The following is a 24,280-nucleotide window of genomic DNA, read 5'->3' on the forward strand; positions in this document are numbered from 1 at the left end:
CCTATCTCAGTGGATGATGAGACAGATGGTATAACAGACATGGAATGATGGTGGGTGGTCCAAAGCCAGGTCCCTCACATGCTCACTGTGCCACCCTGCCATTCACCACTGGCTGTCCTGAGACTCATCCTGCTCCTGGGTGGTGTGAGGATTAAATGGAAAAACGAGCAAAGGCACTGCGCAAACTGCAAGCCCACCATAGCCCCCTGAACTCAGGACCACCACCTGCTGGGAAGCAGTCAGTGCTCCAGCACGTGAGAGGACTGGGTGAGATGAGACAGGGTCCGCGAGCGGGCGAGAGCCGTCATCACGTCTTTTACAGTCATCTTTATCAGGTTCGGGAGACAGGGGCTTACTCATCTACAAATCTAACTGTGGGCTAACTTATAAAACATACTTAGGAGATTTCCTCCCATTTCCACCCGTTATTCTTCGGAAAAGTGGAGACATGCAGTCCTTTAAGGATTCTCCACAGCTTCCTTCTAGATGGCGTCTTCTCAGACCCCCCGCTTCCCCTCAGCCCCTCCATCAGCCAGAGGGTCTCACGCTTCCTACCAGGAACTGAGTCGATTTCTCTGCACCCAGCAAAGACAGCTGGCATTTCTGTTGCCACTTTGGTTTCTGTTCCTTTCTGCTTCTCCAGCCTAGATCCTGCATCTTCTCTCCCCTCTAACATTTGGAGCCTCCCCCTTTCCAAGGCTGTCTTGGTTTTTGTCTTTATACAGACTTAAAGCTTCTATCTTAACACATCCTCAGGTTACCCTAAGGCCTCCTTCTGCTCAATCAGCATTTCCCAGGTGTGTCCCATGGGAACCCATATTCACATCACAGACCCAGAGGTCCCAAAGTCAAGAACGGTTAGGAAATGCCTTGCCTCTTTACTGCAGGATTCATTAGAGCCTTTAATACTGTATTTTGATTCTCCCCAAAGGGACATGGAATGCAGCATTTCCAAATGGTTCTAAACCAGCTCTAATGGCTTTAGAACTCTGTCTTCTGGAAACTCTTGAGAGACTAGCATCCGGCTTCCACGAGTGCTGGTCTGCACCCAGTGTCTCTGCTTCCAGTTGGTCTGTGACAGACGTGGCCGTCTGTCTAGCAAATCCTTTTCCCTTTCCCTTGGTCACACAGCGAGACTCTATTTCCCAATCTCCCTCGCAGTGAGGTGGGACCGTGTGGCCTCCATCTTTCCAAAGGGAGTGAGCGGCCTGAGATGTGCCTCTTCCAGGCCTGATCCCCACAAATCTGCTGTGCACTTGTTCCCCCACTCTTTCCCTCTGTCTGGAGACCAACAAACACCCAGGGGACTAGGCAGAGCCTCCACCGGGGAGGTGTCCTAACAGCTAAGCAGAGGAGGACAGCCACCTGGATGCTGCGAACACCTGCAGGGCTCCCGCAGAAGCAGAAGACGGCTGAGCCTCTCTATGTTAAGCCCTGAAGGGCTGCGGCCTGTTCCTACTTCAGCCCAGCTCTCACTCTGCCACCGTTGTCAGTGACGTTTTGGCCAGATCCTGGGGTCTGGTCTTCGTTCTTAATTCTTCCCACAATCTGACGCTCCTCCTACCACTTCCTCCTCTGCAGCCATGCTCTCTGTCCGTTCCTGCTGCTTTTATCCACGGAGTATTCTTTTCCTCTCCATCGCCCTCTCTTCCTCCACCTCCATCCCCAGCCTGGGTGTGTCTTTGATCCCCTTGCTTCTCTCTCTCCAACACGGCTTCACCTCTGATCTCATGGCTTCTACCATCTCATCCAAGGAAAGAGAGGAAGAAGGGAGAGCTGAGAGATTAACTGTCACCTCAACAGAGTATATTCTTCCAGGGACCAAGCCCGTTTTATTCACAGCTGTTCATTAGCATCTAGTTATGCCTGGCACAGAATAGTTGCTCAATACATGTCTGTTAAATGACTACACAAATGCACAGATGGCAAGGGAGGCATTACTCTTCCAATGGCAACACCCCGATAATGGGAAAGGACAAAATCCGGAGTTCGGCTGGGAGTTCAGAGAGCAGCTGGGACCACACCGTGTCACTGGGGAGTCGCACCCTGCACAACCCCAGCCTTTCTCGTGCAATGTGGTGTGAGCGCCAGCAGGTGGAAGGAAAGGCCTGGGGACTTAATTAAAGAATGCTTCGAGAGAGGAGCTACCTGAGCAGTGGTGGGCAAAAGCAGAGAAGGGGAAAGCAGAAACATCTGCTCCCTATAGAAGCCAACTGTTCTCAAGCACAAAAGAAGTCAACACAAAGTTGTTGAGGTTCTCCTACGTGCCAGCCATTGTTGAGCTCAGGGGATGCAGGGATGAGAGCAGCCACTCTCTGCCTGGAGGTGCCCACCACCCAGCAGCATGTGAGACCCAAAACCACAGTCATCAGGCCATGGGCCCAATGCTACCTGTCAACAGCAGAGGGGGGGGGGCCCTGGGAACACAGACAGTGGCGTCAGTCATTCTGCTGGAGATGTGTTCTGGGAAAGATAGATGGAGGAGGTGACATCTGAGCTGGACTTGGGAGCTAATTCCCTAATTATGCGCATCCATTGGGTCTGCAACCATTTACCGAGCACCAGCTTGGTGCCAGGCTCTGGGCACAAGGGTGAGCAGAAACAGATACAGCCCTGCCCTCACTTCGTGGGGAGAAGGGCCACTGATCTCACAATTACACCAACAAATGCAAAACTAAACCTGAAACCAGGGCTAGAAAGGAGTGGTGCAAGGTTTTATGGGAGGTGAAATAAACGTCTGTGGATTGATGAATCTACAGAGAATGTGTAGGGCAAAGACTGCCGGCTGGATCATCATGTAAATAACGGAGCTACTGGCCACCCAGGAGAGACTAGAATTCCCAGTCCCACCGCCATGGGCGAGGTTTGACTGTGTAACTAAGCTACGGACAACGGTATCTGAAGAGTGACTTCTGGGTGTGTCCTTAAAGGGGGGAGGCTTCCCCCCTCTCCTGTTCCTCCCAGCTGGAGGTGGTGGTGAGCTGTCTTGGAGCATGTGGACCAGGGCAGTACTCTAGGGAACGTGGAGTAAGAAGGGTGGAGGGGAGGCGCCCGGGGCAGTGACTGTGGAGCTGCCTGAGGAGCCTTGGAGCCCTTCCACCAGGCACCGTATGAAGGAACACTTCCCTTCGTTCCTGTTAGGGAACTATCCCTGGAATTCTCTGTTAGAGCAGCTGAACCTATACATCTTGACCCACACGGTACGCGAGATACTAACCACGGCTTAATAAAGCAACAGCAGACAACAGTTCGTGTGCCTGGACTCTGCCTCCCGCGAGATTTGACGATTCATAGACTCGGGATGTGAGGATTTCATTGCTTGGGGGAGACGAAATAATCTCGGGATGTGGAGAGAAATTTGGCACCTAGAGGGTTTGTGACCTTTCAAAAACCCTGAAATCTATTAGATTAAGTGGTGTGCAGCCTTGAGTGCCCCAAGGCTGGGCTCTCTGGGTGGTTTGTCATCACAGGAGTGGGCAGGTGAGGCCTAGTAGACAGACAGAACCTCCCTTCCCCAGCTTCCCTCTGACAGATTCTTATTTATTTAGTTATTCGTGTATTTATTTATTTATTTATTTATGGCTGCATGTGGGCTCAGTAGTTGTGGCTGGCGGGCTCTAGAGCACAGGCTCGGTAGTTGGGCTTAGTTGCTCTGCGGCACGTGGGATCTTCCCGGTCCAGGGCTCAAACCCGTGTCTCCCGCATTGGCAGGCGGATTCTTAACCACTGCGCCACCAAGGAAGTCCCCCTGTGACAGATTCTTAAAGCAGAAGAGCCTCCAAAAGAAACGCCCCTGTCTCTGCCTCAGGACAGGACCCAGTCAGCACCATCCGTAAGAGGTGGGCTTCTGCCCCCTTTCAAGACCTCCGGAGAAGGAGTCTGCATTTAATAATACCTGCCTCATCAGCAGAAAATGACTGGGGTTACGTGATAGTTATCAAAGCACTTTCACACCTACTGGCTCTCCTATTTCAGCCTCCTAATAACGTGGGTGTGAGCCAGGTGCAGTACGGTCTTGTCTGCTGTCCTCCAAGAATCTGAGCTAATCACAGGAGGTCATGAGGCTTCCAGGGGCAGAGCGGAGCTAGGATACCAGGTAAGGCCCTCCTTCCTGTCACTTACCAGCTTTGCCCGTCCATCACCCAAATCAGTGACCGCTCCCTGACCATCCGTTCTCTGGAGGGCCCCAGCCAGCATGTGAGTGGGCCGCCAAGGTGGACAGGACAGAGCTCTTGGCCTCTGGGAGCTTTCGGGGGTGTGGGGAAATGTGACAGGTTTGCACACCTGGCTGCAGTGTGACGCTCTGTAGGGGAGCACCATGTGATGGGCACAGGCCACAGTGCTCCCAGCCCTTCAGGCCAGAACCGTCACTAAGGACCCAAAAAATGAGTTTGTGGCAACCGCTGGAATCCCGCCCTCCCGTGCCCACGGGTGCTGAGCATGAAGCCTCAGGCACTGATGCCCTGCACCTGCGCACTCACTGTACACACACGTGTGCACACACCTGTACACACGTGTACACATGTACACACACACGCAGGCGCTGCGGCGCGTAGTCCCTGCAGCCCGGAGCGGGAGGGTGGGCGCGGAGGGCGAGCACCTGTCCGCCCGCGGAGCTGCCAGGCCGCCTCCTGCCCGCGGGCGCCCGCGCCCCCTCCCCGCGCCGTCTATCTATTTATATCGCTCGCCGGCTCTGCCCATATTGGGCAGCACCAGCAGGTCAGGCGCCCCAGGCCGGGTCGCGGCGCCATTGCGGCAGCCCCTGCGGAGCGAGTGCGGCCGCGCCTCCCGTCGGGGTAGCCCCGCGTAAGTAACGGTGACCGGGCTGCGGGGACCACCCGAGGCCCCTCCGGCACCTGCGCCCCCGCCGCGCGTGCAGCCCCGCGCCCCTGACCGCCTGGTCCTGGGCCGCCCTCGCCGGCCCTGGCGGCCGTGGAGGGGGCGCCTGTGTCCGCCCGTCCCGGGGTCCTCCAGGAACCGAGGACAGTGCCCGGCACTCGACAGGATCCGCTCTCTGAACTGTAGACCGAGGAGTCTAATCGCCCTGCGTTTCCCAGCCCCCAACCCCCGCGGGATTCTTAAGAGTAACTAACGAGCTCGATGCATGTTAAAGGCTCTGGTAAGAATGCAAAACGTCAGCTCTTCAAAGGAAACTTGCCTTATTTAGCTTTATCTCCATCCTGGCCGTCATTAAAAGCCAGGTGTGTGGAGCGGATTGTTACTTTGCAAAAAATCCAGTATTTTCCAAAGCTCCGGGGAGACTCAGAGTGCATTCAGGGTGGGGCAGGTGTCCTGAGCCATTTTCAGCCAGGGTCTGTACAAGATGGTGATGCTGAAGCAAACTAGGGTGTGGGGAGTAATGGGAAAAGTCAGGGGTCACCAAGGTAAATGCTGTAGGAGAACTAAAGCGACAGGGGTGAGAAAAATTATATAAATGAGGACTGACTCTCAGGTCTCCATTAGGGCGGGGAGGCGGGGCTGGGAATGGGGAGGAGATGTGCCATCTGAGAGGTGGGGCTTCTCAGGTCCTGCTGGTGGTTGTCGCCATGGGAATTAAGAAACCGCTGTTGCCCTATCTTGCATTTTTTTTTCAATAGATGCTGGAATGTTTCAGCTCTGCATGTTGACAATTAATTTACAAAAAAAAAAAAAGTCTGAGCAGCCAATTTGCTATCTCTGGCTTCAGTTCTCTAAGAATGGGGGCCAAATTCCTGAGCGCAGTGGTGACGGGGAATTAATTTTGAGGATGGGAGAAGTGGGTGTCAGAATGTGTCAGGCTGTAGGCAAGGAAATCAAGTTAATGATTCTGGGTGATTTGTTTGACTTGGACAAATGGATAGCAGCTTGAAGAATCAAAATATCTTCAAGACAGTGGTTAATAACATGTAGAAAACCTAAAAGAAAAAAAGTTATGAACCTGTAATTTAGGACTAAGCAAAGCATTCATTTAATTGCACAAACCGTCTTGAGCAACTCTTCTATGCCAGGCACTGTCACAGAGAGACGCTAAGAGTACAGAAAGGGTTAAGACCTGACCCCCTACCCTCAATACGCGCATCAGTGAAAGGCGAGGAGGGCGAATGCGTAAATAAATTGCACAACAATGGTGCAATAACCACCGTGTTCAAGGTACAAGCAAGGAAAGGCAGAGAAGGCTTCACTGAGGAAGTGACGTCTGGGCTGAATTTTGAGGAGCCAGTTACATTTTTTCAGGTGGAAGCAGGTGAAGAATATTCCAGACACAGGGAACAACATGTGTAGCCACATAGCATTAGAATAGTGAGTGGTTCAGTACTACTAAGAGATCGGAAAATATGAGGAGGGAAAGTCCGGAGACGGGGCAGGAAGGGCTGGGAGGTGCCGGGTTAGGAAGGGCCTCCTAATGCCTGGAGGACGGGTAGTGCTGCTGCAAACAGGCTTGAGGCATTTTTTTAAATGATTTCATACATGAGGGTCACCAACTTACAGAAGGGCTGTGTTTTAAGCTTTGGAACTGAGGCATCACTGACGTCATGTTGACATTCCTTGGCTTGCCAACCAAAACCTGTTGAAGGGGGTTTTAGGCTGGAATGTAGGACCCTAACCAAGTAATTTCTCAGGTCTTCAGTTTTTTTGGTCGATAAAATTCAAGGCTTTGCTGTTGATCAACTCTATCACTTCATATTATGACCTACTCACATACTGAACATTTCTATGGGAAAAAAATGTTCACACTAATTCTGGAATCCAGTAACTTCTTTTCCCACCAAAGCACAAGTAGGAAGGAACTGTTTCTGCCTTTCTCTCAGAGCAGTTCTCATTAAGACTGGAGAAGCAGGTTGTAGGCATTTGTGTTTTCCAATGACTCATAAGTTGGGCTGCCTACACTTTGACAGGTTAAGAAGAAAACTCTCAATGTATCTACGTATCCTGTCTGCCTGTCTGTCTGTCTCTCTCTCTATATGTACACGCATTGATGTGGTTTACACTGTATGGGGCTGGCCAAAAAGTTCGTTCGGGTTTTGATGTTATGGAAAAAGCCAAACAAAACTTTTGGCCAACCCAATACGTTAGGTTTTCAAAGTTATAAGTTACTCTAATGTTAATACAATTTTAATTTTAAACTTAGTTTATGCAATATTTAAGACATGCAAAAAGGCCTAATGAATAATAAAGTATGTTATCGGGTTCCCGCCATGCAGCTGATGAAGTCACACGTTGATTACGCAACTGAAACTCCTTGTCACCCTCCTCCAGCTGCGTGCCCTCGCTTCCACGCCTCCTGAAAGCAACCACTGTCCCGAACTTGGTGTTTAGAATTACCTTTCATTTCTTTATATTCCACTACAGTTGTACATACCCTTAAAGAATATACAATTTAACTTTTTTTTTTTTTTTTTTTTTTCGGTACGCGGGCCTCTCACTGTTGTGGCCTCTCCCGTTGCGGAGCACAGGCTCCGGACCCGCAGGCTCAAAGGCCATGGCTCACGGGCCCAGCCACTCCGCAGCACGTGGGATCCTCCCAGACCGGGGCACGAACCCGTGTCTCCTGCATCGGCAGGCGGACTCTCAACCACTGCGCCACCAGGGAAGCACCCCTAACTTTTTATTTTGATATAATTTCAAACTTACAGGAAAGTTCTAACAGTAGGACAAAACACTCCCATAGACCCTTTACCAGATTCACCATTTATATTTATTTTGTTATAATATATCACCTACATTTACTCTATTAGAATATATAGTATTGTTTTGCATATTTTAAAGAAGATATCAGCGGTGGGCAGCACCTATTCTTTTAGTCTTTTTCACACACTGATGTTTGTGAAATTCATCCATGTCGATACATGTAACTCTAGTTCATTCTTTTTTTTTTTTTTTTTTGCTGTACAATATTCTCTTGAGCGACTATGCTACAGTCTATCTGTTCTCCTGTTAATTAATATTTAGGTTATTTCCAAATTTTTACTATTTCAAACAGTGCTGCTATGAATTTAAACTAGTTTTAACTTCAGCAAAACATGGAGTCATGGTCATGTATCAATCATTTAGAAAAAGTAGCAACTTTAAAGATAATATAAAGATTATAAAATTAAACATTGTAAAAGCAAAACATTGGTAGTTTAAGTAAACTAACATTTTTATGCCACTTTAAATTTCATTTTATTTCTTAAATAAATTTATTTAGCTATTTATTGGCTGTGTTGGGCCTTCATTGCTGTGTTTGGGCTTTCTCTAGTTGTGGGGAGCAGGGGCTACTCTTTGTTGTGGTGAGCGGGCTTCTCATTGCGGTGGCTTCTCTTGTTGCGGAGCACAAGCTCTAGGCACGTGGGCTCAGTAGTTGTGGCTCGTGGGCTCTAGAGTGCAGCCTCAGTAGTTGTGGCACACAGGCTTAGTTGCTCCGAGGCATGTGGGATCTTCCCGGACCAGGGCTCGAACCCATGTCCCCTGCGTTGGCAGGCGGATTCTTAACCACTGCGCCACCAGGGAAGCCGCACATTAAAATTTATAGGAATCCATTTCTTAAAACTAAGTATACTGGACATGGGTAAAACTGCATTTTGGATTTGCAAAGTAATTAGGTTTTATTCTTGTGATGTATATTTAATTTTGCTACTCATTTTTTCTCCATTATTATGGGTTTCATATTATTCACATATTCATATTATTAATATGAATGCACAGTTCAGTCTTCTATAAATTGGAGCAGAGAATAACTTCCCATTGATATCCCTGAGAACATTTATACAATTTTATTTTGCTGATGAAAGGAGAATGCCCTCTGTGCCCTCATTACAAGAAAAAGTTGCTGTCAGCTCTTTTATTTGTGAGCTGTGTCTGTACCCACAAGCAGTTTGTATATGAACCCAAACATTGTTATTGTTCAAAAAATGTTTGTACAGGTGTATCCAGTTTCAGCTTTACCAAGCAAATTACATGTTGTACATGCATGGCCTTATTTAATTCTCCCAACTATTCTTATATAATTCTCAAAACTAATTCCAAGCAACGAATCAAAAAGAGGCTAAGAAACTTGCTCATGCTGTAAATGGTAGAGCGAGGTATCAGAACCCAGGTCTCAGGAACCGAAGTCAAAGCCCACGTTCCGAACCTCTGAGCTACCCTCTGCTACCCCACTGTGAGCACCTGGATACAAAAGACTGATCCAACTACTTTATTTATATACAGTAACCCCAATTTACACATGCAGAAACCAAGGTTCAGAAAGGTTACATAATTTTATGGGACTTCCCTGGTGGCGCAGTGGTTAACAATCCGCCTGCCAGTGCAGGGGACACGGGTTCAAGCCTTGGTCCGGGAAGATCCCACATGTCGCGGAGCAACTAAGCCCGTGCGCCACAACTACTGAGCCTGTGCTCTAGAGCCCACGAGCCACAACTACTGAGCCCGCATGCTGCAACTACTGAAGACCGGGCACCTAGAGCCCGTGCTTTGCAACAAGAGAAGCCACCACAATGAGAAGCTCGCGCAACGCAACAAAGAGTAGCCCCCGCTCACCTCAACTAGAGAGAGCTCACGCACAGCAACAAAGGCCCAACGCAGCCAACAAATTAAAAAATAATAATAATAAATTAATTTTTTAAAAAAAGGTTACATAATTTTAGGATGACAGAAAGCAGTGGCTAAACTGAGATTCAGGCCCAGGACTATCTCACTTCAAAGCCCCATCTGCGGGCTTCCCTGGTGGCGCAGTGGTTGAGAGTCCTCCTGCTGATGCAGGGGACACAGGTTCGTGCCCCGGTCCGGGAAGATCCCACATGCCGCGGAGTGGCTGGGCCCGTGAGCCATGGCCGCTGAGCCTGTGCATCCGGAGCCTGTGCTCTGCAACAGGAGAGGCCACAACAGTGAGAGGCCCGCGTACCGCAAAAAAAAAAAAAAAAAAAAAAGCCCCATCTGCAATGCCAGCATCTTCTGTGTACCTTACGTATACAAGGAACAATGCTGAGAATGCTTACTGAAGTATGGTGGCTAATTTAACTGACCAGGTATCTCTCAGGATTTACACCAGTAAATTCATTTGGTCTGTAAATCCACAGCAATTAGAGTAGCTTTCAAGAGTTTTATAAAAGGCAATTAGAAGGAAGGGATACTTAAATATATGTGCCCATCTAAAAAATTCATAAATGTTTCTTCTGAATGTTTGAAACAGTTATTTCCTTTTTAAAAGTATTTTTTTTTGTTGTTAAAGCCAGCGTTTGGGGCAGAGAAACTGTACCCAAGTAAAGTATTTATTCAAGAAATCGATTTATCTTTGGGAATCTTGGGGACACCAGATGATCTTTTTAAAATAGGAATGTGACTGTTCCCCTTCTCAAAACTCTTCATCTGGAGTTAAGCAGAGAATTGGAGACTAGGCACCAGACATAATCTAGAAAGTGGACTTATTTATGACAGTGGCACAGGAGTTGTTGCCCCGTTGCCTGTTTTATATCACCCATGAGCTAAGAATGAATTTTATCACTTTATTTTATTTTATTTTATTTTACTTTTTGCGGTATGCGGGCCTCTCACTGTTGTGGCCTCTCCCGTTGCGGAGCACAGGCTCCAGCCGCGCAGGCTCAGCGACCGTGGCTCACAGGCCCAGCCACTCCGCGGCAGGTGGGATCTTCCCGGACCGGGGCACGAACCCGCGTCCCCTGCGTTGGCAGGCGGACTCTCAACCACTGCGCCACCAGGGAAGCCCTGAATTTTATCATTTTAAATGGCTCTTTAAAATCAAAAGAAGATGTGAAAATGTATGAAATTCAAGTTTCAGTATCTGTAAAACAAATTTTTTGGCACAGAGTGATGCTCATTTGCTTATGTATCATCTATGGCTGCTTCTGCATTGCAACGGCAGAGCTGAATTAAGACAGAAACCCTACAAAGCCTGAGATGTTTTCTCTCTGGCCCTAGTTTGGTGCTTGCTCTAGAGGGAGTGATTAAGAGTGCAGACCTTAGAGTCAGATGGAACTGGGCTCAAAACTCAGTTCGTGTGCTTGTAAAATGTTGTAGCCATTTAATGAGAAGAGGTAAATGCAGGAGAGCTGACTTAGGGATTTTTGCCTTCTATCAAGGAGAAATGAGCATAATTAGAAGTTTCTACAGTTCTTTTACTTGACAGTGTAATAATAGAGAATATAAGAATATACCTAAAGTGAAACTTTATACAATACATAATTGCAGTTACCTTAAGCAACCTTGTCTCATTAGTTCTGCACATGCCACTTACACTAGTGAGGACTCCTGAGTGCCAGGACCAGCACTCCCAACTCAAACGAGCTTAAACAATGAGGGGAATGGTTTCTCTGTCAAAACTGAAAAACACAGATATAAGGCATGTTTCAAGCTCCACTGCTCTGAAATCTCTGCCTTCTTTCCTGTACTGGCTTTGTCCTCATGCTGGCTATGGGGACACGGCTGCAGCGGATCCAGACCTCTCATCTTTGTAACACGTGGACACCCCCAACCAGTGAACCAGAGACTGAGCTTCACTCCAATCGGGCCAATCTCAGGTCTCCCACCAGCCCCTGAACCAGCCTCAGTGGTAAGAAGAAAGGGAGTCAGTCCCACCCCAGTGGCACCAAGGAAAGGCAGGCTGGATGTGGGGAGAAAGCCAACACTGTCCACTATAGAGTTGTGTATAAGATATTACCTATAACATGTTTATCAAGAAAACCAGTCCATAATGTACTAGGTATTTCATTTTTAACCTCTCTTTGAAACTAATGCCACTTATGTTTTCATTAAACTAGCCCTATGCTAAAAAGTTCAACGAGGGTAGCTTGGTTCCTGCCTTCAAGATACAAAATCCTAGGCTGTAGTCCTAACACTTGGGTCCCCGGCGTCTGGTTTCTTTCCAGCAACATCAAGAACTAATGAGTCTGAACTATCTGCATTGTGTTAGATCACGTGATCCGATCTGGAAGCTGCCCCTGGCCTTCTAGCATTGTGGGTACTGGTACCCTTTGAGGGATTCTTGTATATCAGTACAAATGGAATAGAAATTTTAAAATATTTATTTCCTAATAAGAAAGCTTTTACCTTTTTTAGTTTGAAGTAACAGCTGTCATCTATAAAGCTGATTGATGTGTTTATGTGTAAAGAAGCCTACATAATATGATTCGGGCTAGTCATAATGTGTTGTAGGAGAATTCAGAATATAATGACCTCTTAATTACCCATAATTGGATTCTCTTTGTAAAAATCTAAAACAAATAAAGCGAAAAAGCAAACGTTCATTTTTAACCTGCAAACCCTCGCATAGAAAGTCTGAAGTTCTTATTGAAATAAAACTGAGCCATTAATGCCAGAAAATTCAGCGAGGAGGGTTTTATTTCTATTTCAAGTATACGGATTCCAAGACTGGCTAGTTGTTATGATTCCACACCCTTCAGCACAGTGATTTTTAGGACTTACACTTGCCATTATATAATTAAACATTCCTATCATGCTTAACATTTGTTTCCTGAAATGAACTTTAATTCAACACTGAAAAAGTGCCAAGTCTCACTGAGACATATGAGATTTCTAATCCTTTACAGGATCACAGAAATTTAGAAGATTTATAAGCTTCACGGCTGACAGATTTTGCTTTCACAGTGTTGAAATTATCACCTCCCTGCCTTTCTGAGCTCCTCGCGCTGACTTTTCTACCATCGGGGTTTATTCTCGCTGCGTGCGACTTACAGCCGCATTAGACCTGGACAGGGTGACAGAGACTGAGATCCGCTCCTCCCATTAAGGCTTCTGGCTCTAGGAGTGTTCTTTAAATCAAAAGAGATAATTAGCTTCCTTGAAACATCCTGTTTGCAGTTCCCTGGGGAAGGGGAAGCTGAGACAACCAGCTTAAAGAGATTTTTAATTAGACTAGTGCTTTTTCAGGCAAGAAGTGATTCCACCTCTGCTTCTGTGAGACAGGGAAGAGAGAGAAGCCGAGCAGGAGGGGCAGAAACGGGAGGACTTTTGCGTGTTTTCTAAGATTAGGATGATTTACTTGTAAGTTTCAAGTATTGTGAATTCTCACATCAGCACGTATTTGGTTGCGCTTTCCAAAGCACTGTTTTGAATTATTTGCCACATAGCAAAGTTTGAGCAGAACTTTAGTGGACTTTTTTTTCAGCCAGCCTACAAGACCCCCTCCCTTGTGGTTTTTCAGATTGGTGCTGATAGCATTTGGGTGCATTTTGGGGGACGGTGCACATAACCTTTTCGGTGATGTCGCACCTCCTCAGAGAGGATGCTTCCTAATGCCTCTGTATCCTCCATCTGTGGGTCAGCTGAATTTGGTAACTGGAAGTGGAAATACGAAAGGCGCTCATCTTATCCCTTTTCTCTTCATTCACCTTGGGAGGGAGGACTTTCCAGCCTCCGCTAGAAAAATCTCTGCGGCCAATTAGGAAAATATTGTTAGTGGTTAATAATTTCCTGTTTTTAATTTTACAATCAACAACGTTATTTTTAGATACCAAAGTAGTTGTCTTAATGCTAAACTACTCTGCTTGGAATGAATAATATTTACCTATAAATACTTCTTAGAACTAATGCTGCATATTTAAATTACAGAGAATTTTTTTTCCTAGAAGAAAACTCCCTGTTTTCTTTCCTTCAGGAATGTCACATGACATCTCTGTTGCTTGGTGAGTAATCAGACATGTAAACAGGACCTCAAGAATCAAGCTACATTTAAAGAAGACTTACTTAGAAACACTGGAGAGGACACCATGGAGTGCAAGACTGAGGGAAAAGAAAAATACCAACACAGCTTGAATTTACTGAATAAAATTAAGAACATGAAAGAACTAGCAGAGATGATTGATGTTGTACTCATCGCAGAAGGGGAGAAATTCCCATGCCACAGGCTGGTCCTGGCTGCATTTAGTCCTTATTTCAAAGCGATGTTTACCTGTGGACTACTTGAGTGTACTCAGAGGGAAGTCGTACTTTATGACATCACAGCAGAAAGTGTGTCGGTGATATTAAATTATATGTACCATGCGGCTCTGGAGATCAGTAATGCCAATGTACAGACTGTGGCTATGGCCGCCTATTTTATGCAGATGGAGGAAGTCTTCAGTGTGTGTCAGAAGTATATGATGGACCATATGGATGCCTCGAACTGTTTGGGTATCTATCATTTTGCAAAGCAGATTGGAGCTGAGGATTTAGCTGATCAATCGAAGAAGTATTTATATCAGCACTTTGCTGAGGTGAGCTTACATGAAGAGATACTAGAAATTGAAGTGCACCAATTTCTGACACTTATTAAATCAGATGACCTGAACATATCCAGAGAGGAGAGCATTCTGGACCTAGTTCTGAGATGGGTAAATCATAACCGAGAACTGCGCACAGAGCATCTCGTGGAACTTCTGAAGCACGTTAGGTTGCAACTGGTAAATCCTTCTTTTTTAAGACAAGCCCTGAAAAGGAACACAATGCTTCTGTGTGATGCAAACTGCATTGACATCATTCAAACCGCATTCAAAGCCATCAAGACCCCTCAACAGCACTCCCTCAATCTTCGTTATGGCATGGAGACTACCAGTCTTTTGCTGTGCATTGGCAACAATTCCTCAGGAATCAGGTCAAGACACAGGAACTACGGAGATGCCAGTTTTTGCTACGATCCTGCATCGCGCAAGACCTATTTCATCTCGTCTCCCAAGTATGGGGAGGGTTTAGGCGCTGTGTGTACTGGTGTCGTCATGGAAAACAACACCGTCATTGTGGCCGGAGAAGCAAGTGCCTCTGAACTCTCCAGACAAAGGAGCAAGAACGTTGAAATCTACAGGTTTGTATCTAGCCATATACGTCTAACTGTGTTGCAATTATCTTGCTTTGACATTAGCAGCCGGAGTACTTCTGAGTGATCACATCTTAAATTACACGCAGTCAGAATTACCCTGTAATCACCTATTTTACATAGATGTGAAATGCGTAACGAAATCACCCACATTTTAAGATTCTTTTTCTCTCCCTTTCATTATTAAGGACATATAGTTAAATTTGCATAGGTTAAATGTATATACTTTATGATTCCTCTGTATATTTTCACTCTTAGCTTTCACTATTCATATGCTGTAATTGCTTTGTTTTTGAAGAGCTGAATATAACTTTTAACAAGAAGCAAAGTTTATTAACACTGACGCCTTTGAACTGACTTTTATTAGTTCACAATTCAGAGTAATAAGTAATTCTTTTTCTTGACCAAAAAGTACTATTTATCTGTCAGTTTTCATTCTGTACTTTTTTTTAAATTTATTTATTTTGGGCTGTCTTGGGTCTTCATTGCTGCACGCGGGCTTTCTCTACTCGTGGCAAGCGGGGAGCTGCTCTTCATTGCAGTGTGTGGGCTTCTCACTGCGGTGGCTTCTCTTTGTTGCAGAGCATGGGCTCTAGGCATGCGGGCTTCAGTAGTTGTGGCTTGTGGGCTCAGCAGTTGTGGCTCGCAGGCTCTAGAGCACAGGCTCAATAGTTGTGGTGCACGGGCTTAGTTGCTCCACAGCATGTGCGATCTTCCCGGACCAAGGCTTGAACCCATGTCCCCTGCACTGGCAGGCGGGTTCTTAACCACTGCGCCACCAGGGAAGTCCTTCATTCTGTACCCTTAATGAGTGGGTCTTTCCTGAACCTCTAATAGTGTAAAATGTTTGTAGCCTAAGAATTCTTCAATCCTAGAACTGTAAGAGCAACAGGAGTACCTGCTAAGAAGTAGTGTATGTCTAGGTGTTGTGTGTAAGGACAAAAGGATTTGTTTCCTGTTACCCAGCAAGAATTCAACCCTTAAATCTACCTGGGTGAATAAGAGTTGTACGTGTAGGTCCCGGAGCTCTCCTTGCACTCCCTCCCCTCTCTGGGCCCTCATAGCAAGGTTTCTCAGACTTTTCAGTTGGTAAGTGATTCTCGACCGCAAAGTGGGGACAGAGAAAGAATGAGAGGTCTGCTATTTTCCTGTCATCTCGCCTCACTGCAGTACCTGCTTCAGGCTCTCGGCCCGTCCCGCTGTCACCTTCACACGCTGAGCAAGTGTCCCTTCTTCCCAGCAGTGGGGGCGGGAGCACAAGCCCTGGATAGTGACTGGCCCTCTGCCTGTGGTGACAGAGCTGTCACTGAGCAGCAACAGGTACAGGCCCTCAGGTGCTTGTGGGAAAGGGGCCATGGTTCTCCTGGGACGGATCCTCTGGGTCCCTGACATTTGTTTCCTACTTGCTCTTGGCTGGGTGCCCTTCTTTTCACCTTAGAGCCTCCTGTACAAGAACCTCGGGTTCTTTAGATACCTATTTTCGTCCTCTTAAAGGTAGTGCAGGCCTTCCCGTGGCGCAGTGGTTAAGAATACACCAGCCAATGCAGGGCACATGGGTTTGAGCCCTGGTCCGGGAAGATCCCACATGCCACAGAGCAACTAAGCCTGTGCACCACAACTACTGAGCCTGAGCTCTAGAGCCCGCAAGCCACAACTACTGAGCCTGTGAGCGACAACTACTGAAGCCCGCGCGCCTAGAGCCCGTGCTCTGCAGCAAGAGAAGCCAGCGCAATGAGAAGCCCACGCACCGCCACGAAGAGTAGCCCCCGCCTGCCGCAACTAGAGAAAGCCCGTGTGCAGCAACGAAGACCCAATGCAGCCAAAACTAAAATGAATAAATAAATTTTAAAAAATAAAATAAAGGTAGTCCACAATTCTGCCATCAGAGTTAATTGTTAACAAACGTCCAACCCCCTCAAAGTGTGTGTTTTCATCCTTGAAAGTCTTTCCTCTTAACTGTTTTTGAATGCCTGCTTCCTTTTTATGCGTGTGTCTAACTGCACACCCCGCGTTTCCTTTCTTTCCTGTCTTGAACTCACGCCGGTTCCCATCACCAACAGCTCTTCCACATGGGTCAGAATTAGTGTAAAAGTATCTGTTGCCCTCCTCACTTCTCGCAATAATGAAACTGTCAGCAAGGCAAATAAAGAGATTATCAGAAGCATTGCTTGAGGCTTAAATGAGACTCCCAGTGCTGTCTGCATAGTTAAGATCTGACAGTAGCAAGTAGCACCCAAGGTCACTTTGGCGCCAGGTCTGTGATACATGCGAGGAATCACGGTCTTTGGTCCACTCCTGCCGCGTCATCTCTGCTCCTTTATCCCAATTTTCTTTGCCAAGATGCTCTTCGTGTGCCTCTCCTCTGTACTTTACAGATTTCCATGCAGATATATTTCTTTTTGACTTAAAAGAGGAAGTAGATTAGCATTATAGTAGGTTGTTTCTTTTGTAAAAAAATACGCCTTTCCATCTCTTTTAACACTCTCTCGTACTTTGGTAGACAAAACAGCTGAGGATGTAAGCGTTGTCTTTAAACTGTCAACCTCTGTGAACACTGAATGCTTTTGCCACTATTATCTTCTTCTTTATGTCATATCGAAATAATAAGTTTTATGGTTTCATCTTGGGCATTTTCTCTCCCCATTTTTAATTTAAAATGTTAAAACAAAAATCCAATTAGCAAGTTGCCCAGCAAACATGTACTTCCCATCCTTCATGGGATTTATTTGGTTCTTGGCCTATTTTCTTAAACCGTGCCTCAGAAAACCAAAACCCATTTTTTAGTTCTATTTATATATTCACTGTCTTTGCTTCAGTAGCCCCCACCTGTAGACACCTAATTCTCCCTTCCCCCCTAAAATCCAGAACAATTAAAAATAGTGGTGAAAATATCACCTGTGCTGCTAGGGACTTTGGTTTCCTACCTAGAATTACATAGAAGACAGCCATCGTGAGGTTTGATAAATGTCTGCATTCAGTTTGTGACAAGGCAGACATGCCTGCAGGAAAAAAGCACCATCTTCCAACTTCCCTGTCCAGCCTGAAGGAAAACGGTGTCTCTGGGGAAGAACGTAAGAGTTGGCCTAGAACAATGGGGAAAACTTCTGTAATATGATTAACTGTCACATGTTTGATGCAAAATTTGTTTCCAAACAACAAATTTTTTTTCTTATTTTCCATATTTTTTCTGGTTTTTGTTTTTTGTTTTGTTTTAGTTTTGAATTCCAATTATACTTTCTGGATTTTCGAGGACAGAACTAATTTCACGTATTTTATCCCACTGTCCCCAGGGGTACTTTTGTCCTCCTTAGACTATTTGTCCCGATCATGATTTGAGAAAACAGACTTGCCATTGTCAAGAGGCAAGACAGAAGATGGGCACAGACTCATCCACTTGGTGACCACGTAATGCTACACACACACACACACACGTACACACTCAGATAATTACTTAATGTGTTGGACTCTAGGAGGTGTTGAGAGACCATATCACCTAGTGTCCCTGCTCTTCTCCCAAGACTCTTCTCAGACCAACATAATTATTCGTGGTAGAAATTACTGAAATTACCATACCTCGTAGATTAAAATAGTTGTGAAATGCCCAGCAGATACCTACACGTGGGTTTTTATACACTAGCATGCTCTTGACTCTGTTCTAAGCCAGTTAGAACCACAAGAACAATCCTTAAAATTCTATATATCCTGCATCATCCCATTAGAAATCTGAATTTAAATATTTCCAGATTTTCTGCTCTAAACAGATTTCTTTAATGTAGTATTAAAATGAGACTTCTAGTCAACAGAATAAGACATTTTTTATGTTTGTTTTTTACATATTCTCTTTTAGAAAATGATTTGCTGAAAGACTTTCCTATTTTTAATTTTCTTTCCCAGAATTAGGAAATGAAGGCTAGTCCCTGGATAATCTATACTTTTCAATATATTGTTTTTTTCTAAAATTCTCCAGGTAGGTGTGGTTGACTGTTTCTATGTACATTATATTTTGTTCAGCATTTCTTTTCCCCAAAAAACACAAACCTGTATCACTATCTTAATGTTTTTCTCTTCTCCAATTAGAAGAACCAAATCATATTGTTTTTCATTGGAAAAGAAACAAGTGTGTTTTTTTGGCAAGTTGTCTTTATATGAAATCTAATTCTGGGTTCTCTCCCTGTTAATTTACAGGTATCACGATAGAGGAAACCAGTTTTGGGAAAAGTTATGCACAACAGAATTTCGAGAGCTCTACGCTCTGGGCACCGTCCACAACGACCTCTATGTCATAGGAGGACAGATGAAAATGAAAAACCAGTATCTTATTACAAACTGTGTTGATAAGTACTCTGTAGAAAGGGACACTTGGAAAAGGGTGTCCCCCCTTCCACTACAGTTGGCGTGTCATGCTGTAGTCACCGTGAATAATAAACTTTACGTGATTGGAGGCTGGACCCCTCAGGTTAAGACATTTCCTGTGTACCTAACTGGCATGGCTGTGCTGAGTCTGGCTGCTCTGCTGAAAAATGCTGTAGTTGTTGAATACTAAAAGAGTGTGACTCACATTTCGGTAAAATGCCTTTTATGTTATAGAGTATTAAATGGAAGATTTTTAAGTGTGAAAGCAGCTTAGGAGAATGAATTTTAAAGTGTGTTCTTCTTAGGCGTGACTTCATTCAGTATTAGTGCTGTGTTCTTCATGACCCTCCCCATTCTTGCTGACTACGAAGGATGCTTATGCTGAGGGGCTATCTGTAAGGAGCATCTAAGCAGGAGGCAAAGAAGCTGGATCCTCATCCCAGTTCTCTCTGCTTTGTAGCTGTATGACCTGAGGCAAGGAATTCTTAGTTCTTTTTCATATTAAAGTTCTTACTCTAAGTGGGAAACCAGAATGTTCATCCTGTGATGGCACAACTATTTCCACAAAAGTATATTGCAATTTTAACCTCTTCATGTCTTTGCTGGGCATCAGCAGATAGAGAAACCAGAGACTGTCTTGAAGCCCAGTGAAGGGACGCAAGACAGGATGGAGAGGGAGGGAGAGGCAAGAGGGAAGAGATATGGGAACATATGTATATGTATAACTGATTGATTCACTTTGTTATAAAGCAGAAACTAACACACCATTGTAAAGCAATTATACTCCAATAAAGATGTAAAAAAAAAAAAAAAAGACAGGATGGAGAGGTCCGTGGAGTGGGACCCCAGTGGCCCTTTCTCTTCTCTTTGGTGGCCCTTCGAGTGCCTTGGGGCTCTCACAGAGGTTTCACTCCAGCTGCCTTCTGCCCTGGCCAACCAGTCTTTCTAATAAAGATTAATCTTACCAGCTCATCTTCTGTCCCCATGACATACACTAATTTTATTTTAGCCTATATGATTTCTTCTTTCTCCAGATTCGCTTCATGATAAAACTGGTGCTTTTTAAATCATTTCAAAGGCTTAAATTTTGCCTTTTATGATATACCATACTTGTTTTAATAACAAACTTCACATTTAATACATTTTAAAATTCATGCTATGTATCAAAAAGTAGCTTAGATTTAATCACAGTTAGTAGCTGAAACCTGACAAATTCTTTGTAATAAAGCGTTTCCAGAACTATTCATTGACATAGTTAATTTTGCATGAATATGCTCCGAAGAAAAGCTTTTCTTTGCTTTTTTCCACTAAAGCAAATATTAAATAGTTAAATTAGAAGGAAAATTAAAACAATAAAGTCAGCATTTCCTAATTTATAATGTCTTCAAACACGTCAGTATTTACTGCGTGACGAAAGCTTTTGCTCGTCTGTACCGAATACAACACATTAAATTGCAAGAAAGCATGGGGTAGTGACTGCACTACAGTGATTATAACCCTGAGCTAACCCTAACTGCACACAACTGTCCTAAGCATGGGAACTATTTCTCTGTTGGACACCTGCATCCAAAGCAAAACGCAAGAGACACTTAGGCATCTTCAGCTGGAAGTCATAGAAGTTCCTAACACATTGTTGACAAAATGTATTACTTCACCCGAAGTTTAGGAGTAAGAAAAGCCACATACATCTGTACGTATTCAACTTCTACTTTCTCTAGTCATTAAAAATAAAAAAAATATATATATATATACGTACATAAAATAAATACGTAAAAATAACTGCAAATAATTTCTATTAATCCATGTATCTTTAAAATTAAATTCAGACCACTCCTATATTATGGTATAAAAATACTCTCATTACTAAAACACTCAAATGTTTTTGTAATTTTGTTCCATTTGGATTAGAAAAATATTATAAATAAAAATGCTTTATAAATTTTTAAAATTAGTTTCTCACAAATATTATTTAATCCGCCACTATAAAGCTTGGTAAAATAAAATTATATTTTAAATACTATTCAAAAAAGCTTGGTTTCATTTTTAAGGCTTTGCAGTGATTCATTTTTTTTTTTAAATGCTGTATGTATTGTCTCACTGCTCAGATCACAGATTGTTTGCTATAACCCAACACCTTAGCCCCATTATCGTAGAATATAAATTCCTCCGATATTGACAGTGTACTTATAACCCCAAGTCAGATAAATAACCTCTATTTATCTCCTTGGCTGTCTGCTTTGATTAATTGCATTCAGGTACTCACGAAGATCTCTAAGTGGTACGTTATTATACTGGCTGTCATAATTTCATACAGATGGATCTTCCTGATGAAGAACCTGATCGATTAAGCAACAAGCTGTTGAAGTATGACCCCAGGCAAGATCAATGGACAGAGCAGGCACCCATGAAGTACTCAAAGTACCGATTCAGCACAGCTGTGGTCAACAGTGAGATTTATGTTCTGGGTAAGAAGAAGCTAAAAGAGTGTAACTCCTTTTATTTTTCTCAGCAGTTTGCCTCAGTGAAAATGAAATATTCTCCCTTCCTCTTGCATTTCAGTTCAACTATATACACAACTAGCCCCCAATTCTCTTTTGTTTCTTAATTTCTAGAGCACAGTCAGATAAGATTAAATGAAAGTCCATTGACTTGTTGAAAGCAAAGTTATTTTTATCAAATTTTTAAGTCGCTTGGAATGCAAGAACAGTAGTGATACATCCGTATATACCCACCAAGTAAAATATGGTGAAAAGGCAGTAAGCCTTTGGCTGCCTTCAGCCAATGAAACGTGGGCTTTTGCAACCAAGTAATTCTCTGTACTAACAGAAGAGAAAGGCAGCAGACATTAAGACGATGCCACAGGTTACACCAGTCCTCTTTGTGTTGCCTCACCCACCAAACTTCTACAGAGGTTATTAAGTAATTTTTTACCCGAATGCATTTTTTTCTTATCTCTGGCATGAATACGTGTGGTCCTGCACCCCCCACTAGGGACTGGTGAAAGACTGGTTCGTTCCCACTAATGTGGGTCAAAGTGACTCTGAACATCCCCTGTGTCTCCCCATCCTTCCCACTCCTTGTATTAAGTCCTCTGCTCGTCTAATCCCCGTCCCGCTCCCTAACGTCACCCTCTGTCACCTCGCTTTCCACCCCTCCATCACTTTCCCATGAGTATGAGAAGAAAGAGGCTGAGACAGGAGGCTGAGTGGACTGGTAAAATGACGGCGATGCCAATTCTTTATTTCGTCCCATCTGCATTGATGCCTAACTGGCAAAAACAACACGGGGAAGATGCTGGGTAACAAAAAGATGGCCAAAAAAAGAAATATGGGCTGAAAGCAAACCAAGCACTTGAGCAGCTTTTTTTTTTTTTTTTAAACTAAAGGGAAGCCGTTATCTCTTGGCTGCCTGCACAGCATGAAGCAAAATAATGAACGCACTCAAACATTAATAGTTCTATGATTTTAAGAACAACATAATTTATGACTGCCTCAGTTATGAGACTCACTTGTGATTATAACTGACTTTTTCCTCTGGGTTTATATTTGTTACTTTCGTTATAACCTTATGCAGTGTCACAGGCCCAGTAGAGATAACATCTAAACTAGGATCGATTACATGGGATGGAGGTATAACTCAGGAGTGAAGGGCTGATCCACTTATTAAAGTTGGAGGCAGTCAAAAGTGGGAAGAAGTGCTGTGTCAGTTGAAGCAAAATGAGATTTCCCCCACTGTGGAGCCACAACTAGGTGAAATGTGGAATACAACTGATAGCGTCACCTTCTTGTAAGTTGCCTGGAAAGGACACCAAGACACCCTTCGGAGCTCACGCTGCACAGCATGAACAAACGTCCGCTGAGTGAATGGAAGGGAGTAGATTTTAAAGGACCTGTAAGATGCGGGTAAGAGAAAGAGAGGAAAGAGTGTGCTCCACGAAAGGAGGCGCTGGGGAAGGCTGGGGAGTACAGTAGAGAGAAAGGCAGAAGCAGAGGTCTGGAGGTGAGAAGGAGAGGCTAGGAGTAGAGGACGCGAGAAGGATGGGTGAGTGAGCCCACAAGAGCAGCGACGGGTGGGGCTGAGAGGTGGACACGTGCATGGGAGCAGATTACAGCGGCTGGTGGACAAAGAATTAGGAGGACGAGAGGGAGCAGTGAGAAAGTGCACAGAAACACGATGAGAGAATGTCTGAGCAAGGTTGCCAAGGTCAGGATATAAAGAATGCATCAAAGGTGAGAAGAAAATGTCAGTGGGGAGATCATGTGACGTCATTCTTTTCTTGCTGCTTTTAAGAATTTTCTGGGGACTTCCCTGGTGGTCCAGTAGTTAAAAATCCAATGGTTAAGAGTCCAATGCAAGGGATGTGGTTTCTATCCCTGTTTGGGGAACTAAGATCCCACACGCCGCAGGGCAACTAAGCCCGCACACGCCGCAACTACTGAGCCTGTGCGCTCTGGTGCCCGCACACCTCAACTAGAGAAGCCCGCATGCTGCAACAAAGATCCCATGTGCCACAACTAAGATGCGATGCAGCCAAATAAGTAAACAAATTAATTAATTTTAAAAAGTGGCTCCTTCTGCATTTGTTTGAAAAAAATAAAAATAAATTAAAAAGAGCTAAATATACAGAGACACAATCCTTGTGTATGGATTTGAAGACTCACTATTGTTAAGATAGCAATATTCCCCAAATTGATCTATAGATTCATTGTCTTTAAAGTTGACAAGCTGGTCCTAAAATTATGTGTAAATGCAAGGAACCTAGAATAGCCAAAACAATTGTGAAAAAGAAGAAAGTTTGAGGACTTATTTAACCCAGTTTTAAAACCTAGAGTTACAGTAATCGAGCTATAGTGGTATAAAACCAACGGCAGACATATATATCAATGGAACAGAAATAAGAGTTCAATAATAAATTTTTACATTTTTACTCAGTTGATTTTTGACAAGGTGTCAGGGCAATGTCAGTGGGGAAAGATGAACTTTCCAACGAATGTGTTCAGCCCCTTACCTCACACCACAGCAAAAAAAAAAGGAACAATACTGTATCGTGCACTTAAAATTTTGTTAAGATGGTACATCTCATGTTAAGGTTTTTTACCACAATGAAATAAAATTTTAAAAAATTAAAATTACAAAGCATGC

General features: G+C 44.4%; 2 protein-coding genes across 2 annotated transcripts in view; one reads left to right on the top strand and one right to left on the bottom strand.

Moving 5' to 3' along the window:
- The window catches only part of MGLL (monoglyceride lipase), a 253,365-nt gene that overhangs the window by 191,526 nt on the left and 37,559 nt on the right, over positions 1–24,280 (bottom strand). The window lies entirely within an intron of this gene.
- Positions 11,187–24,280, top strand: part of KBTBD12 (kelch repeat and BTB domain containing 12) — a gene marked incomplete at its 3' end in the record, with an annotated part of 42,119 nt that continues 29,025 nt past the window's right edge. Inside the window, exons 1-3 of the mRNA XM_082638949.1 lie at positions 11,187–14,773; positions 18,971–19,241; positions 21,453–21,603. Of these exons, the coding sequence (XP_082495075.1) occupies positions 13,704–14,773; positions 18,971–19,241; positions 21,453–21,603 (1,492 nt within the window). The 5' untranslated portion in view covers positions 11,187–13,703. The remainder of the gene's footprint in view (positions 14,774–18,970; positions 19,242–21,452; positions 21,604–24,280) is intronic.

This window comes from Mesoplodon mirus (genome assembly GCF_964341445.2).
Source record: "Mesoplodon mirus genome assembly, chromosome: 12".
NCBI lineage: Eukaryota > Metazoa > Chordata > Mammalia > Artiodactyla > Ziphiidae > Mesoplodon > Mesoplodon mirus.